This window comes from Gambusia affinis, linkage group LG13, assembly GCF_019740435.1.
Source record: "Gambusia affinis linkage group LG13, SWU_Gaff_1.0, whole genome shotgun sequence".
NCBI lineage: Eukaryota > Metazoa > Chordata > Actinopteri > Cyprinodontiformes > Poeciliidae > Gambusia > Gambusia affinis.
The window spans coordinates 3,688,203-3,705,650 of record NC_057880.1 but is presented as its reverse complement, the minus strand read 5'-3'; the positions used below and the strand labels follow the sequence as shown (position 1 = coordinate 3,705,650).

At 36.7% G+C, this 17,448-nt stretch overlaps 1 protein-coding gene across 3 annotated transcripts; it reads right to left on the bottom strand.

Annotated features, from left to right (window-relative positions):
• Positions 1 to 2,233: 2,233 nt before the first annotated feature.
• LOC122842041 (B-cadherin-like) lies at positions 2,234 to 17,119 on the bottom strand. 3 transcript variants are annotated; one of them, XM_044135538.1, is made up of 18 exons: positions 16,736 to 17,119; positions 14,210 to 14,315; positions 13,088 to 13,176; positions 11,740 to 11,934; positions 10,384 to 10,518; positions 10,084 to 10,239; positions 9,596 to 9,737; positions 8,523 to 8,695; positions 8,214 to 8,342; positions 5,891 to 6,076; positions 5,493 to 5,737; positions 5,201 to 5,346; positions 4,844 to 4,935; positions 4,545 to 4,677; positions 3,986 to 4,204; positions 3,408 to 3,538; positions 3,053 to 3,202; positions 2,234 to 2,967 (listed from the first exon to the last, which is right to left on the bottom strand). In XM_044135538.1, exons 1-18 carry the CDS (start codon positions 16,784 to 16,786, stop codon positions 2,755 to 2,757), a joined length of 2,691 nt encoding a protein of 896 aa, XP_043991473.1. In that variant the 5' UTR covers positions 16,787 to 17,119; the 3' UTR covers positions 2,234 to 2,754. The 3 variants fall into 3 exon arrangements, with proteins under 3 accessions (XP_043991473.1, XP_043991474.1, XP_043991475.1); XM_044135539.1 differs by lacking the exons at positions 8,214 to 8,342; positions 8,523 to 8,695; positions 9,596 to 9,737; ... (4 more) ...; positions 14,210 to 14,315; positions 16,736 to 17,119 and adding an exon at positions 6,167 to 6,271; XM_044135540.1 differs by lacking the exons at positions 4,844 to 4,935; positions 5,201 to 5,346; positions 5,493 to 5,737; ... (8 more) ...; positions 14,210 to 14,315; positions 16,736 to 17,119 and adding an exon at positions 8,363 to 8,368.
• Positions 17,120 to 17,448: the final 329 nt, after the last annotated feature.

Below are 17,448 nucleotides of genomic sequence, written 5' to 3'. Positions count from 1 at the left end.
TGAGGAAATGACTTTAGAGCTGGTTTTTCCATTCCAATTTAGCAACACAGTAAAACATGATTGCTCAATATTTTACAGACATTTACTGTTAACTCTTCAAACTCAAGGAGATTCATATTTGGCTCGCAAACAAGGTTTAGCATGAACTCAACAACATAAAACAAAAATTACAGTTAAGCCCATAATGATTTGTACTCCTGGCTGAGTGAAAATGTTTAAAATCATTTTTCATTCAACAAATAATTTTTGTGTCTGTTCAGAAATGAGAAGGAAACCTCTCAGAAAATAACACAGCAATGTGGAAGTAAAATTATATTTTGAAAAATAAAAATACTGATTTAATCTTTAAAATGCCTGCAGTATATGGCTCACCGCCCAAAAGGCAATAAAATAAATAAATAAATAAGAAAAAGAAAAAATTTAAAAACAACTCATCTTACTTCTGAGGTAACTAAAGTAATTAATGTAAAAATGATTCATTTTCTAAATCCCAATCATAAAGAGGTGTTCTAATGTGTTATTCCGGACACTTAAAGCCATTTTTTTCAAATGCACAGAGCATGTACAGTATGTCTTCATCCTGCTCTCTTTTATTATCAGGCAGTTTCTGAACTGCCTGATAATGCTGCCCCTTTTTTCAGTCATTCGTCAGAATCGCCTCCCTTACAGTCAAACACCAGCAGGATGTTCCAGGCGGAATCAGTCAGGAAGAAATGAAGGAAAAAATTAGTACAAGACAAATGTGGACAAGAGATAATTATCAAAGCATTTAAAGCATTTATGCACCTCATTTAGTTGACTTTATTAAAACAAACAAACAAGAAAAACTGCATGGAGGGGGTCTCAAAGTCTAATGCCTTGATGCGGAGAGTTTTATAAGGAGGTATACTTGGTGCAAAGTATTTGTGAATTGTAACTGTGAAGTTGAATTTATAGAATAAATTCTGCAGGACTTGTATAATTATGCTTCCATATGTCCAGAACAACTCTTACAGCTCTTTGGATTTATAAGTACATAAATTGTATTCCCAGAGCCATGCATTTAAGAAAAAATCTTACATTTCACTACAAATAATTCTGTAATTTAGGAGTATAATTAACTTACACACCTGTATTGCATTTTCCCACAAATAAAAAATGAAATATCCCTAAACACAGACACAAGTCAGAGAGTGCACCTGCCTAATCTGATGTGAATCAAAATGCTGCTTTACAAGCCACGCCTACTTTTATTGCCACGCTCCTATTTAACCCATTCACTAATCGGTTAGTGAATGGGTTTGGATTTGTTTCTTAAGTTTGGTGTTTCTTTCTGTTAATTGTTTTAGTTTCAGGGGAGTTTTTTCCTCTCAGCTTGCTCCTCTTCTCATCTGTTTCCAGTCTCTTGATTTCCCTTTTGCTCAACCGCTTTCCATCCTCATTTGATTAGCTAACTTGGTTTCTTTGTCGGTTGAGCTAAACAAAGCCAAAGGCACAACACTGTCCCGGCTACCGACATTTCAGATAGTTGAAGACACAAATCAATTATCTGAGATCATAAGAATACCATTATTAACTTTCCCCAAGGCAAGTTTATCCCATTTCAGAAACAAGACGATTCAAAGTGCTATCTGATGAAAACATTAAAGGGAGTATACACTGCAGTGGTATAATAAAGGAAAAGTTGGTCTATGTTTCTCAGAACAGTCAAAGGCAACGTTAAGCAAGTGGGTTTTTAGACTTGATTTTAAGGAACTTGGTTTTTCAGCAGTTTTGCTATTTTCTGCAGATTAAAGGAGCATAAAAACTGAATGCTGTTTCTCCATGTTTGGTTCTGGTTCTGAAAATGGAGAAAACCTGGATGGTCTGCCAGGTTGATACAGGACAAGGGGCCTCGTGTATAAAACATGCATACGCACAAAAACTCTGCGGCGCCATATTTTACACACAAGTCGACTTGTATAAAACCCCAAAGCACTTTACATACAGTATTGATGCATAGAGTCACATGCTGATATCGAAGCCACGGCTGCAATGCAGTTTTCCGGTAATTTCTTTGGGAACCTTCCACAGTTCTCAGCTTGCCATCATTAAAGTCATGGGGCTTTGACTGCAATCAAAGCCATTCTTTCAGAAAAAGTCATTCTACAGGGATTTTTAATGAACATTATTAAAATAAAACATGTTCCAACCATTAGACTGTTGCAATAAATAAAAATTACTATTCTAGAAAAGACAAAACACCACACAAATCTAAAATGTATAACTTTATATATATATATATAAAAAAAGTGAAACATTACATTTAATCTCTTACCAGACAGACATTATTGCATCAAGATTTAGTAAAGCAGTACAAGCATTTATTATCAACTCAAATGTAGTCCAGAGGTTGACTCGCCTTTGTCTGGCTAGCAGGATTTCATATGATTTCTGAAATGTTTCTAATCTATCCTTGAAACAAAAATATAAAAAAAGATAAAAAGTACCTTATTTTACCAGCTTCACACTAGTTTTTCTTTAACCAGTGAAACTGCAAATCTTTCAGTGTATGAGACCACTAAACCCATAAGCTACAAATAAAACATTTTTGGCCAGCCTAAAAAAAACAACCCAAAAGGCTCAAAAACTTCTCTAATGGGGAAATCTCATAAAACCAAACTCTGCAGTGGCTCAACCGCCAATGGGCATGAACTAAAATTCACAAACTAACATCTCACTGATGTCATTACTTCAGCACACTTAAATTCATGCAGCTGCTTTTCCTCAGTACATTTACATCATGTCATCATCTCCTCCTCCGTACATGTCGGCCAGTTTCTTGAAGCGAGGCCCCCAGTCGCTGATGCAGTCATAGTCCTGGTCTCCATCGCTTGAGGAGTTCAGAGACGAAATGCTTCCAGCTTCAGAACCGCCTCCTTCATAATCAAACACCAGCAGGGAGTCGTAGGGGGGAGCAGTCGGGTCGTTATCTGCCGCCTTTAGGTTCTGTGTCGTAGAGTGAAATATGTTATAATGCTTATAGGCTTATTTTCCAACAGAAGTAAGTTCTTTAGTGGTGTTCTGAACTCACATCATCAATGAAGCCGCCGATATCTTCTGGGTTGGCGGGCCGAGGTTTGTACACAACAGGCCGTGACTGAAAAACTGGAGCCACTTCATCCCTGAACACATGGGGACGGTTGTCCAAACCACGGTGGAGAACACCCAGATCAAAGTAATCCTAATGGAGAATAATGCAAAATAAAGCTTCCTGTTAGATTACAAGTCATGAAAACAGTCAGTGGATTAAACCTCCAGAAGAGCTTGTTGAGAGTAAAGTAAGATTTAAATATGTTTTCATGTTATAGCCATCTGCACTATGTAAAAAATATTACATGTAAACAATGTTCCAGAGTATAAATCTTGATTATATAAGCAGCATTTACCTGGTCCTCCTCTCCGCCTCCCTCCTCGTCATAATAAAAGATGTCGTCTCTGGTGTCGTTATCTAGGAGCAAAGGTTGTTCCTTCTTTGGCTTGTTTTTATTTGCCAACAGTAGCAGCAGCAGGACCAGCACTGAAAGAGCATAAAGTTGACATGATTTCTCATTTCAAGAACAAAATAATCCCATGGAGCTGGAAGGTGACCACTATGGAGCGACTGTGTTTTTAGATAAACACTGGAAAAGGAGATGAATGACACAGCCAGAATATGTCCTGGGTGATCTCATCAAGTCTGCACAGATGACAAAATACAATCTACTCCAGTCAAGTCTGAGGGTGGCCAGCATCCAGACAGAAAAACTAATCCAGACTAAAGCAGCTCATGTCACTTTCAGAGTGAAAATTTCTGACATGACTCTCTTCAAGTAGTAAATTCAGTAAATTATTCTTTTAGGTAATCCACAGTTGAACTTTGACATTTAGAGACTGGACAGATCAAAACCATTAGCAATTTTTCTTCAGACCAACTTTCTTTGAGAACCCATATTCATCTAGAAATGTGGAAAATTCTTAAACTCACTAAGTAGCAGGAGGACGCCACCGAGTATTCCCAGGATGACTGGCATGCTGGAGCCAGCAATAACTTTCTGTTGGCAGATCACGTCTTCTCCAGTGCAGTCACACACTTCAGCTTTGATTGTGCTGACCTGAGACTCGCCATGGTTGTCTGTAACCGTCATGCCCACCTTGTAAGTTCCTCTCTCCAGCTCACGTGTCAAAGTCAGAACAATACCAGTTTCTGAAATAGAAAAATATACAATAAACACACTTAAAAAAAAACAAACTAATTTCTACATTGCCTATTTTTTATCAATACAAGTTTCTTTTCATCAAGCCTTATTCCATTTCCACCACAAACATTTAGATTTGTTTTATTCAGTTGATTTTAAGCAATATTTCTATTTTACTGTAGGCAGGTTTTATTTGCAGCGGTAACTTTGGGTCGGTCAGCTGTCTCCCAGATAAACAGACAATTCAACAGGCCTTTAGAATCATTTACATCATCATTACTGCAGAAACAGCAACAAAATACTGTAATATAATTGTTAGTTCATATCAGTCATTCCTAGTTTACATACTGTTGTCGTTCATCCTAGCGGTCCAGTTAGTTTTAGCAGAGTCCTGTAACATGACTGTGTATGGAAAAGTAAAGCGTGGTCCATCTTTATCCGTTACAGTTAGCAGCTGAGGAGCTGGCTTCTTGTTACACACCTGTGGAAACAAAATGAATTTAAAACACTGATGGGATTATGCTACAGTGAATTTGTAATTTTCTATTCAACAATTGAAAATTAAGTCAAACTATAACTCTAAAGCTCCTGAATAGGTAGGTGCAAAACATAAATTATCTGGACCTGGTTGGGTGGAGGGTACGTACTTTAATTAAACGATCTTCAACAGAGGGGGCGTTGTCATTGACGTCCTCAAGCGTAATGATCAGAGTTCCAGTTCCTGTAGCTGGGAACTGATCTGGAGACATGGAAGATAAAAAGTTGAAGTATGAATAGTCCTGGTGACACCCTCAATGATCTACTGAGGAAGGAGTCAAAAATCTCTCCAAGAAAAGTTTGAGAAATTCAGAACTGCTACAAATGATAATATTCTAACGAGCTTTTTTCAAGGCAAGCTTGACAGTTTTGAAAAGATCAAACCATTAAATTAAATTCCTTTTAACTTGCAGTGATTCATAAAGAATTCCTCCAAAACCATTAAGACAGTTAATCCTCACACCTACCATCATCATCATATGCACCAATCAATGCTGTGTATTTCTCCTCCTTGACAAGTGGAGATTCTCTGTCCATTTTGTTTCTCACTTTTATCTCACCAGTCTCCTTATTAATGACAAGCCAGCCGGCTGGGTCATTGAGTATGTTATACCTGAACATCAAGGACAAAAATGAATATAAATAACACAAAGCAGAACTTTGCAAGCAGTATGACCAAGAAAAGCAATTACTTATCTACAACATAAATTTAAAATATGCATGTGACTCTTCAAGTTGAAGGATTTCCAGGTTTCTTACATGACTTTCTGTTTGCGTCCAGTGTCTGGATCAGAAGCTGTGTACCGCACCACAGTGCTGTTCACAGCAAGATCCTCACGTCTGGAAACAGGCTTCTCTTCTGGATCAAAGATGGGAGGTTCATTGACATCCACCACGGTCACCACCACTGTAGCAGTGGAAGTGACCAATGGGACAGCAAAAGGAGCCTCATTCTCCACTGTGACCAGTAGAGTGTGCTTACTGGCTCTCTCAAAGTCCAGACCCTGGTTTAGTGGAAGAAAGGTTTAGTGTTAACTCAGACATGAACAGTTCAGGCTGAACTTCAGCTGATAAATGTAACTGAATTTTGTTTTAAAACAAACTACTCTGAAATAGTTACATTTGGTCCAACAGTCAGAACCTGCCGTTCCTCCTACCTTAGCAGTGGTGATGATTCCTTCTTGTTTGTTTGTTCCTGTTACCACAGTAAACAGATTTCCTGGATCTCCATCAATGATTTTGAACTTTGCATTCCAGGCCATGGTATGAGGCTCATCATTGTCCGTCACCAACATCTTAACAATTAGAGCGTCTACTTTGTTCTCTTCAACTGTAGCGTTATACTGAGAAGAGACAGAAGACATTTTTAAGGTTGCTCACCACAACAAATTCAAATTTATCTTCACACATATATACATAGTTATCTACACAACTTGTCCTTTAACCCCTGGGGATTCTTGGCTGACCAAAATGGGAAATCCTGCTTTAATGCTTTTTTTGATTCTCAACATCTCAGTTGGTCTAAAGGTTAATTCTATGAAACTTGGGCAAGACTTTTTTAAAAATGATTGTCCCTTTGATTATAAAGCATGCAGAACAAAAGATAAGTACTTTGTGTATACTTAAAACCTTCTGTCCCATTTTGGTCCCATTGATTACTACTATTATAACCACATGTTTTCAGTGGACAGTTATCTTAGGATTTTAAAAGAACTTTTCAATGAAAACCAAACTAATCCAAGATTCTGCCTTCAAAACACCAGAAAAACTTGTGATGACCTCCCTGGTATTATCACAGGCGCCACCCCTTAAATTAATTGAGTTTTTTATTTTAGAGGAACAGCCTGTTTATGCAGGTGCATCTTCAGTTAGGTTAGTTTGCTGGTAATTTCTCTAAAAGACAACCATGACTAGAGAACTCCATGGAGATGATTTTACCAGATTATAAGTCTGAGGATGAAGAGGATGTCTGATGTAAATATAAGCAGAAGTCAAAATTCATTCGAGGGGCAGGAATTGCAGCTTGGCAAAGGAGGACTTTGCAGCTGAGAGGAGGAAGAAGCAATGGATGATAGGAAATCTCCATGAAGAAAAAAAATGATAGGGAAATCAGGGCCTTCCACATATGGCTCTGTCATACCTTTTTCCTCATTTTAACTCCAGGATTTCTCTCTTGCCAGAATCTGCAGGCCTTTGACTACATTCATCTCTCTTTACAGACTTCCTGCAGCTAATCCTGCACTTCTCAGACCTACAGGGGAGGTCATCAGTAAATATACGGAATGATTTTGGTGAGAAGGAGCAGGTTTGGTGTCTACATGTTAAAAATACTGCATATTTTGTTTTTTGCTCCTTCAAAAAAAAAAAAAAAATTTTAAAAAAAGTTTCTGGACAAAAAGTTACGTTTATCTGTATAGCGGCAATGAGGCAGATAAAAGTGCTTTATATAACAAAACAGGTATAAAACTAGGGCTGAAACAATTCCTCGAATGATTAGAGTGTCTCAGTTATTAAAATTCCTCAAGAAAAATTTATCTGCCTTGAAGCTTCGTTAAATTATGTTTTATTATGTTGTGCACAGTGTTCCACCCGGATGACTATTTGTGGTGGGCAGTACATTTGCGTACATATATACATAGTTATCTACACAACTTGTCCTTTGCAAGAACGTCTTACTTTGTTCAGTTGTTGTGAAGTGCTTGTAGCATGCTGTCAAATTTTGCAATGTTTTGTCAGGGTTTGGGAGACAAATAACGACTGTTAAACTTTGTGGTGCGATGGTTGGACTATGACAGCTTTTCTGGCATCAGGGTTTTGGACTGAACGGTAGGAATGGTGCAGAGAGAGAGAGATCAGATTCCTCCGATAATCGTGAAACTATTCTATAGAGTACTCGATTATTAAAAATTTCTACAAGACAAGAGAAACCATAGAAAATATTTAAAAAATGAAAAAACCCTCATATCTCTACCGCTGGGTAGATCTTAAGTTATTGAAAAGATTTAATCCATGGAAAGTGAAAACAATATACTGAATTTTTATTGCACTTCTGAAAGATGTACCGTTTTAGGTCATGAATGTACAGATTGTCAGTTTTAACTCTCATTATTCCAAAAATAATGCGCAAACATCAATATCGTTATTAATTTTTGATGCGGTCAAGGCTGGAACATCCACATCAAAAAGATTCAATTTTGCTGTTTATTTTTGAAAAATATTTATTATTTTGGGTTTTCAAACACAAGATCTTTTTAGACAAACCATGGAAAATATTTTAAAAATATTTTTTTTTTAAAACTTTATATCTGTAAGCTGGTTCTCTCTCTCTCTATATATATATATATGAAAAAATAAATAAATAAATAAATCAAGTTTTAAGTGCAACTAATTTATAAATGGAGACGTTCAAACAAAGCCTGTTTAAACCCGTTTTAAACAACATGTTTAAAAAATCTTTTAAAAGTCATGTGTTGTACTTACTGTGGGCTGTCTAAAGACTGGAGCGTGATCGTTGCAGTCTGTCACTTGGATAATCACTTTGGTAAATCCAGTCAAACCTTCTCCCTTCATGTCAGCTACCTGTACTTCCAGTTCATATTTTGAGACTGTCTGTTGAATGAAATGATGACTTTAATTAAACAAGAACTAAAAGTGTCTTGTTTAATTAAAGTCATTTTAATTAAACAAGACACTTTTAGTTCATCATCACTGAACTGTAGAAAATCAGCTTTCTAAAGGCAAGCTAATTTTGATTTTAGTCAGACGGGCAAAAACTGTCAGTATTCTCACCTCTCGGTCCAGTCCAGGCTCGTTGACTCTGATGACTCCAGTTGTTGGATTGATGATAAACATGTTGGGACTGGGCTTCTCTGGCTTCTGACTCATTATACGGTACCTGATATCAGAGTTGTCATTATTTGGCTGATCAGCATCTGTGGCCACAACCTGAAGCACCTGAAAACCTAATCAAGATGAAACAATGAACAACAGTGAGAGCAGCACCTATTAAGATTTAACAGTGAAGGTAAGCTGAACTAAGAAACTCGCCACTTCCAAACAATTTGTTCTTGATGTTGACTTTTTTTATATGTTCTATGTTTACAAGGGTGAGCAGGAAACCCATTAAACTGTATGTTATAACTAAGGAATATAATTTAAATGAGTAGCAGGTTGATTAAAAAAAAAAAAATAGATGTCAAACATAAATGGTTTACATAGTCCAGTAAAAAGGTGGAAGGCCTCATCTAAATTTAAGAGACAAAGCCCAAATTGCTTTATTGCAGGAAACACAACCAGCTGATATTGAGCATGTAAAATTGAACATGATGGGATTTCAACATGTTTTTCCTTCCCGTAGATCTGGGAGGCAAAGGAGGGTGTTGGGGGAGGATGCTAATTAGAACTCAACTATGAACTTTATTATTAGTTTTTTAATCCAAAAGGAAAAGTCAAATTTACATCACAAGCTAAAATTGTGTATTTCCGATGTTTCATACAGTCGGCACAAAACTGCAGATCCACCAGAAAGCTGACCACAACTGAACCGTTTCCTCTTTATTGCCGTTTGTTCTTCAAAGTGACGTGCTGCCATTAGCTTTGTTTGCCATCCCACTTCAAAACTTAACATGTTCCTGGTGACGTTCATGATTCAGAATTGTTCCTCCTTAATGAGCAGCTCTATGATGGTCTGGACTGTTTTTAGAAACGGTTCCAAATGGAAATACAAAAGCTAACTTTTGCTTAATAGGCCCCTTTATATGCAACAATTTTTTGTTAAAATTGTTCAAAGGTTCCAAGCATATTTACAACTTGTAAAAAGTAAAACATTTTCTTTTTGGATGTTCAGAATCCTGGGACTTTACTTTTTCCTGAGGCCTCTGGAACTTCTCCCGTGTAGATAGACTGATTGAAAACAGGTTTGTTGTCATTCTGGTCAATTACAATGATTATGATTTCCATAGGATCCTCTGCATCACCTCCAGCTGAGTCAGCATGGGCATTAAGCTGTAAAAATGACAATTTCAACATATTAGAATAATATGGTCTCTCATTTTATGTTGCAAGAAAAGGTATATTTTATTTTTTCCCATTTCATAAACTATACTCAGTATATTTAAACAAAGATCACCAGTTTTATTTTAGTATTTTTTGTGAAGTTGATAATTGTTCTAGAAATTTTTTTATCTCAAATTTTAAAGAGATAAAAGTAAAAAATCTGTTAAAGATAAAATATTGAATAATTTAATATTTAATAATTGCTTCAGAATTTTTGTCTCAACTTTCTTCAATATTTCATCTTTAACAGTGAGTAGAAAAGCATCAAGCTGAAGGTACGGGAGAAAACACTGACCATGTACTTGTCCACTTTTTCTCTGTCCAGTTCCTGTGTGACTGACAGATCACCAGTGTCTCTATCCATGACGAAAAGATCAATAGGAGGCTTATCAGCTCCAGGACCAGTGATTCTGTAATAGATCTTCTTCTTTTTATCAGCATCAGAGCGAATCTGTGCAACACAGACCAAGGTTATATTCAGATGCAATTAAACAAAGCACAAAAAATAAAGGAGGAATACATCTTAAAATACAAGGTATAATTGAAAGACCACATAAATTACACTGAATTATCCATTCATTTTAATTTCTCTTACCCGAGCAAGAATCAGGGGATAAGGTCCTCTGCTATTCTCAGGAACACTAAGAGGAGGGATAACCCAGTCTCTCTTCCTCCTCTTCAGTCCTGGATTAGATTTTGGGAAATACAGAATGGGAACCTGTGGAGGATCCTAAGGAAACAAATATTTTCTAATCAGTAAATAAACAATCAGAAAGACAAATGCATCCCGACTTGAAATTTAACACAAAGTTGCCGTCTGACATGAAGCTCTTAATATAAATTTTCTCTGGGCCAGAAGTTCAAATTAACTAGTCACAAAAAGACATGTGGGACATGAACAGTACAAGAAAAGCATGGAAGCAGAAAATGTTAAATACAGCCACAAAGTGTCAGTGTTTCACAGAAAAACGTCTCTGCTTTCAAAAGCATTTGTTCAACACAACACAGCTCCTTGGTAGTGTGAGGGTTACATAAGTACAGAGCCCACAAAGAGTATTCACCTCCTTGGATGTTTTATATTTAGGCCTGATCAGTGAAGCGCTGTGTCGGCCTATTGTAATCTCTGTTTTTATTATGGTTCAGTTTAAACAATTTGTTTTTTGGAGGCCTAAACATCTGAAAACTCACCAGACTTTGTGGATGCATTAGAGCTGCATAAAATGTCCACATTTTAACATTGTCACAAAAATTGTAACAGAAACAGCTCAACTGCACCACTCTGCAACTTTCAAAACACCCTGCGCATTAATATTTACTGTTGAGGTAGAAAATTTGATCCACTTCAATCCATTTTGGATTATGACTTTGATCCCATTTTCACCATTAATAGACTCCACATTTGATCAAACTCCTCCTAGGAATTTACATCAATCAGTTTTAAACTTGGCCAGTTTGTTCATAAAGCATGGCTAAATAAAAGTTAAGGGGCAAAAAGTTAAGGGGTGTCTTGAAAGCAAAGTTCTCTGGCAGATGAAAACTAACTGTCTTCCAGGATTTCACTGAGCTCAGGTCAGCACCAATTGAATTGGGCTAGTCACTTTAAAGCAGATGAATATATAAGCAATCACTTCAGGGTTTTCCCCAGAAAACTTGCCAAGCCGGGTGGTTGGGCGTTTTTTGGTGATTTTGTAGAAATCAGTTTTTACTTCGACATTTAATGGAGTTTTGCCAAAAAAGTCAAAATATGTTGTCATGACTGATTTGCAAAAGCAACAAAAGGGGAAAACATTGAGGGGATGAATACTTTAACATCTTTTAATACAAAAACCACCTCGGTGCCCTGACCACAGGGCTTGGCAAGTTTTCTGGAGGAAACCCTGCATGCTTAAACAAAAAACAAAACAAAAAAACATTTCTCACCCATATCATACCACGTCTATGCCTTCCCTACCTGTTTAGTGGCAGAGTCCATCTCAATCTGATGATGAAGCTGGATGTGGTGACGCTCGGTATTTAGATGGTCATTCCCATGATTATGTCCATCATGCAGTATCATGGCGGGTACAGTCAACTTCTGACCCTGTGAGTCCCAGGAGTGGATGAAGAAGTCCCGGTGACCCTCATGAAGGACAACTTGTCTCTTTACCTGGAGTAGAAAGATCACAGTAACTTCAGCTCAGCTTAATGTCAGAAGAGGGTTTGAAAACTAGGACTTCGGGAAGATGGTCTTAAATCTACTGTTTCATCGAGCTTGTGACAAGCAGCCTCACAAGAAGGATTGTTTTAAAATATTTCTTTTAAAAATTTACTTAGCATTGTAATTTTAGCAACACCTACCCATGTCAGCATGCCATCACCTTATTTTCAGAAAAGTTCAAAATGACTTGAGTAAAGGCTGAGTTGAATTTTCACACAAAGTGTTTTCAACAGGTAGATTATATATCCTGGAAAGGTGTTCAGATTTAGCTAAACTAAATCCACAAATATTTCAGATAACTGTCAGCATGTTGTAGCCGTCAAATATTATTATTCTTATTTTAAAGGTTTTTCTGGCTGTAGTAGCCTTTTTGGAGAGTTTTCACACAGACGTCTTATTGTTAAGGCCAACTTCTGCACCTTTTAGAGAACTACATTTTAATAATGATTGTTAGGTGTTGTAACCCCTGGGGGCAGCATTGAGCTTCTACATTCAGAAGAAATACTGACAGCAAAGTTGGCAATGGAGAAAATCAATGTCCATAAAAAGTGCTGAAGATGGAGGTGCTCTGTGCCATCATTGAATGCACTCTGTAAGAGGCGGAGTTATTGTACCATTAGAGTGTGTGGGCGCTGTTGAAAGCATGTCTACAAATGGAATTTTGAAATCCATGAGCAGAAAACTTAATTCTTCAGTTTTATTGTATTTTTTGGTTGATAGGATTTGGTTTTATTTAGTGGTATTAATACAAGAGCATACCACACAATTCAGAACTGAAAACCATGCAGTATTTCAATTAATTATTAATAATTTTTACTTTGCTCCCTAAACCACTTTGTTTTGAGGTTCCAACCAACCAAAATTAGAAAATGTTTAAGGGGTATGCATATTTCAGCAAGCAAATGAAAGATGGCTTAAGAAAGGTCTGATGGGAAAAAAATGCAATATTAGTGTTCTTGTTGTTATTATTAAAACTACCCTGAAGCTGCACATCAGCCTATACTTTTGCATCAGTACTAAAACTCAAATATGTAACATTTTGTAACTTGTGCACCTGTAAGGATCTTTATGTAAACATGGACTGAATATCCGTGTCACTCACTGTTATTACACCATCTGTTTGGACCACAAAGCGGCTGTCATCTGTGGTGAAAAGAAATCTGGTGCGGTCCGTGCAGTCACTGAAGCCAACTGGAAATCAACAAAAACCACAAATGTTCAGATACAGAAATAACTGAGTTATGCCACCAATACCCAGGTGCTACTTCACAAGCAAATATGAAATACTTGAGTTAAGTGCAAGAAGGTCTTGTGGTAAGTAATACTTTAAATGCTTAATGTGCCATCAAAACTGAGTTTTTAACTCTCATTGAGAAGCTAAACTAGTTTCTTCAAAAACCTAACCTTACACTTCCTGTAAACTTGGAGTTTGCCTAGTCTACACTCAGTCAATTCACTTCCCTTTATTTCTAATACATCAATTCACTACAAATATCTCAGGCACTCTACCTACATTTATTTTAATTCAATCACACATACATGGTTATCAAACAGCACATGAAGCTCAGTTCATTATTCAAACTAGTTTATATGTTTTGTATTCAAGGAAACCCAGCAGATTGCATCAAGTCATCGACTTGCAGCAGGAACTGCAAGTCAACATATTTATAGTTCTACAAGTATCACCATATAACTCAAGTATCACTATTTATCCACTTTTATCCACTGATAGAAAGTGAATAAAATGTACGTTATCCACTTTCTGTCAGTCTTTTTGGAAATGAAAAAGTCTGTAAAACAAGTTCCCATTAAATGAATGGAGAACAGTGCATGGGTTATCACAATCAGGGCCCAACATAAAATGATTCTGCTGTAACAGCAGATTAAACAAGTCAAACAAAGTGATAGCTAAAATAAATGCTGCAACAAATAAGCAATAGAATGTACACAAGACAAACATGGTGCCTAACCCTACTTTGTGCCAGCTTTTGTTCAGTGTGTGCAACACCATTTGAAAAGCCAGCAGAACAAGTTCAGTGACAAGTAGAAACCTGACTGAAGATTACCTGAGCTGCAGAAATGAGTACAACACGAGAACTGAACAACTACTCGACAGCTTCACAAAAATTATCCTTCAAAGCTAAAACACAAGTAGTATTAGAAACCAACAACAGCAATAAAAATGAGACATTGACATATTCTGTTCAGCGAAGGCTCGCCATACCTTTGCCCAATCGTGTGCCTTGCTTCAGGTGTTTTCTGGTCACTTTGAATATTAACAGCTCTGACTCAAAACCAGGCACACATGACGACTCCTCTGCAGCAGCAGTCTGGAAGATAACAATGAGCATTTCATTCAGGCCTGCAATCATGGGTGTGTAACAGGAGAATGCACACACACAACTACTAATGGTTCTACAGTAGTGGGAAATTGTCATGATGGTGGATTAAACAGATTTTATTTTAGGACAGCTTGACAAAGCAGAGAAACGGCCAACATGTTGCTCAAACAAAAAGTACTTAACAGTGACAATGTTGTGTCACCATCTCCATTTTATTAATGTAAGAGAAAAAGCTTTAGAACAAGAGAGTAAAAATATATTTTAAGATATTAATAGTAAAAAGCCAATAATTTCTCACAATCAGCAGATGACACAGTTGTGTTTTTTAAGGCCATGTTTCAGAAGTTGTCAGAATGAATTCTAAGGTCTCAGGAATATGAAAAGAAATGGTCATGGCTTTTAAAAGTCAGAGATGGAAGTTGTCAATAGTGCTTTTACCGCTTGGTAGGTAAATGCAGTTAGCATAGAAGTTACAGAAAGGTGACGAACTAGTCACAGTGGTTAAAAGCTGCCAACCCAGTTCCTGATTATTTCAGCCATTTAAAAAAAAACAGTTCATATCAAGGGCACACAGCAGATTAATCAATTTTAACCCTTTACATTTTCACAAAAGACCATTGTTAGGTTTGTCGGGGGTTTTTCTTTTTTCTTTCAGCTATACAACTTTGTTATGTGGCTTGATGTGACTGAGACATCATGCATCAAACACTGCATCAGCTGTGATCCAAGTCTGTTATACATCAGCATAGAGCAGAAAAAAAAAAACTCAGTCTGCTAGCTGAACAAAATCATAGAAGACACTATACATTACAGGAATGTTCCAGCTACTATACAACTGTATAGTAACAAATATTATGCAGAACAAACAGTAACAAGCTTAATAGTCTTGCTAGATTGTAGATATCTGCTAATGTCACAGCGCATAACAAAGGTTCAAATTATTATTTTATTCTCAGCATGCAAGAGCTTCTGTTTTGTCTTCAGCAATCACTGCCTAGAAAAATAAAATACTGATACTTAATTTGGAAATCTATATTACAAGCAAATTATATACATAAAAATCCAGCCTCGGTTTGAACAGCAACCCACTTAATAGGAAAATCTACAGGATCCTAAACTGCTTACAGAGATCTATGAAAGGTTAAGAAAAAATAAATAAAATCATTTAATAACCAATCATTCATCATATTAATGGCAATAATAAGTTTGCTGATAGAATTTTTTTAATTCACGTTTTTTGATAAGATCTCTCTCTCTCCATCATTGCTTAAGGTGCAGAGCATCAAAAACTGAATATTGCTTCAAAATCAAAACCGAACTGGTATCAATAATGTTACGTCATTTCAATTTCCTCCAGTTATGAGACTAAACAGAACGCAATTCTTACATTCAATCTTATTTCAAAATGAAGATGAAATAAATTTACAAGTTATATTTCAAACCATACCATTGGGTTTGGATTAGTAAACAGACTCGGGTAAATTTTATTACCAACATCTGGTGACTGACTTACTACAATTATCTTATTTTTCACAACAGTGATAGAAACAACTGCAAACCCCCTCATGTTCTAATGTGTTTTAAGTCTATAAAACGAAACAGTACATTTATATTCAGCCAGCCTCTCAGAATGCCTACCACTATAAAGCTGTTTACAATAAAAACTTCATATCTCGTTTATAAAAGAACTTCAACTTTAATTATTTTCACAAAGCAGCTTAAACGTTATTTTTTAAACCACCGTTAATTACATTAACTATTGTTCGCATTTAATATTATCTATTGTTTTCCAGTCTCTTGTTTGAAATGTTTTAATGAAATTGTGTTTTTACAGTTTACGAAGGTCTTGAATGTTTGTGTAATTACTTCTATACAATGATGGTTATTTAAAAATAAAAATAAAAAATAGTTCAAAACAACAAATTTCGACCGTTTTAAAGTCTATAGTGACGTCACCTGCCGTGTGGAAGAAAACTCTGATGGGACCTCATTTTTAATTTCTAAAAAATCCAACATGGCGCCACAGCCTGCAGTTAACGTCGCCGACGGAAACAGGGCGAGGCACTACTTTACCGTTGTACACCGTAACTATTATTATCCATTGAGCAATTAGTTTAGAGCAAGCGTGTGTTTGTGAAGTCAGGATAGTTTTCAGCCACCTTCACCTTTAACTTCACAGTCACCCCTAGAACCTCCTTGTAGCTACCCACAACATCGTCAAGAAGCCGTGACTAAAACCAAATTAAGCTTACCAACCTAAAAGCCTTTTTAAACGCTCTTTGAAAAACTGGATAGCAACATAAGTAAATAAACAGTAAACATTCAAAGTAACAGATATAACCAATAGCAAAACATGTCGCAGCAATATTTAAAATTAAAGTCAAAACAGCGGGAAAAAAAACTCCTACCTGGAAAATAACGAATAAAACTCCCAAAACCGCAAACCAGGCGGTCCCCATTTGTGTCTGAAGCCTCTTATAAAAATCTTCTCGTAGAAAAAAACAACTTTCTTTGTATTCCGTGAGTAGCGTCTCTCCTTCTGTACTCCGTAAGTAGTTTCAGCTTCTAAATGCGATGAGTTCCGCGAGCTGATTCAGGTACTCTCAGTGTGACGTCAGCTCACAGGTGCGCCTCAATCCGGCTTCCTCATATGGTCATGAAGCGCCACACCTGAGGAAGGAGAAACCAGAAGTTTCGATTACTTTTGTCTTCAGACAAGCTCGCAGATTTACAGAAGATAACGGTCTGTGGCATCCATGTGATTTACTGTAGACTGTGAGCCATGTCTAACTTCAGTGAGCTGATCTCCACTTAGTCTCATTTCCTTTATCTGACAATTCAACGAAGATCCCCCTCCCCCACCCCCTCTCTCTCTTTCTTTCTCGCTTTGTCTCCCACACACACACACACACACGCCCACACACACACTTACAATCCTATTTCTGACTAACTACAGATCAAATCAGTCCTTTAAATCTGCGTTTAGGATATGAATATAATGCAAATATAGACAGAACAATAACTGGGTCATTAGACTCAAACAAAACTATAAACATATCAAAGTGGCTTAAGTTCCAAGTTCCCCATTTTTATTAAACACAAAAAGGAGCGTACTTTTTTG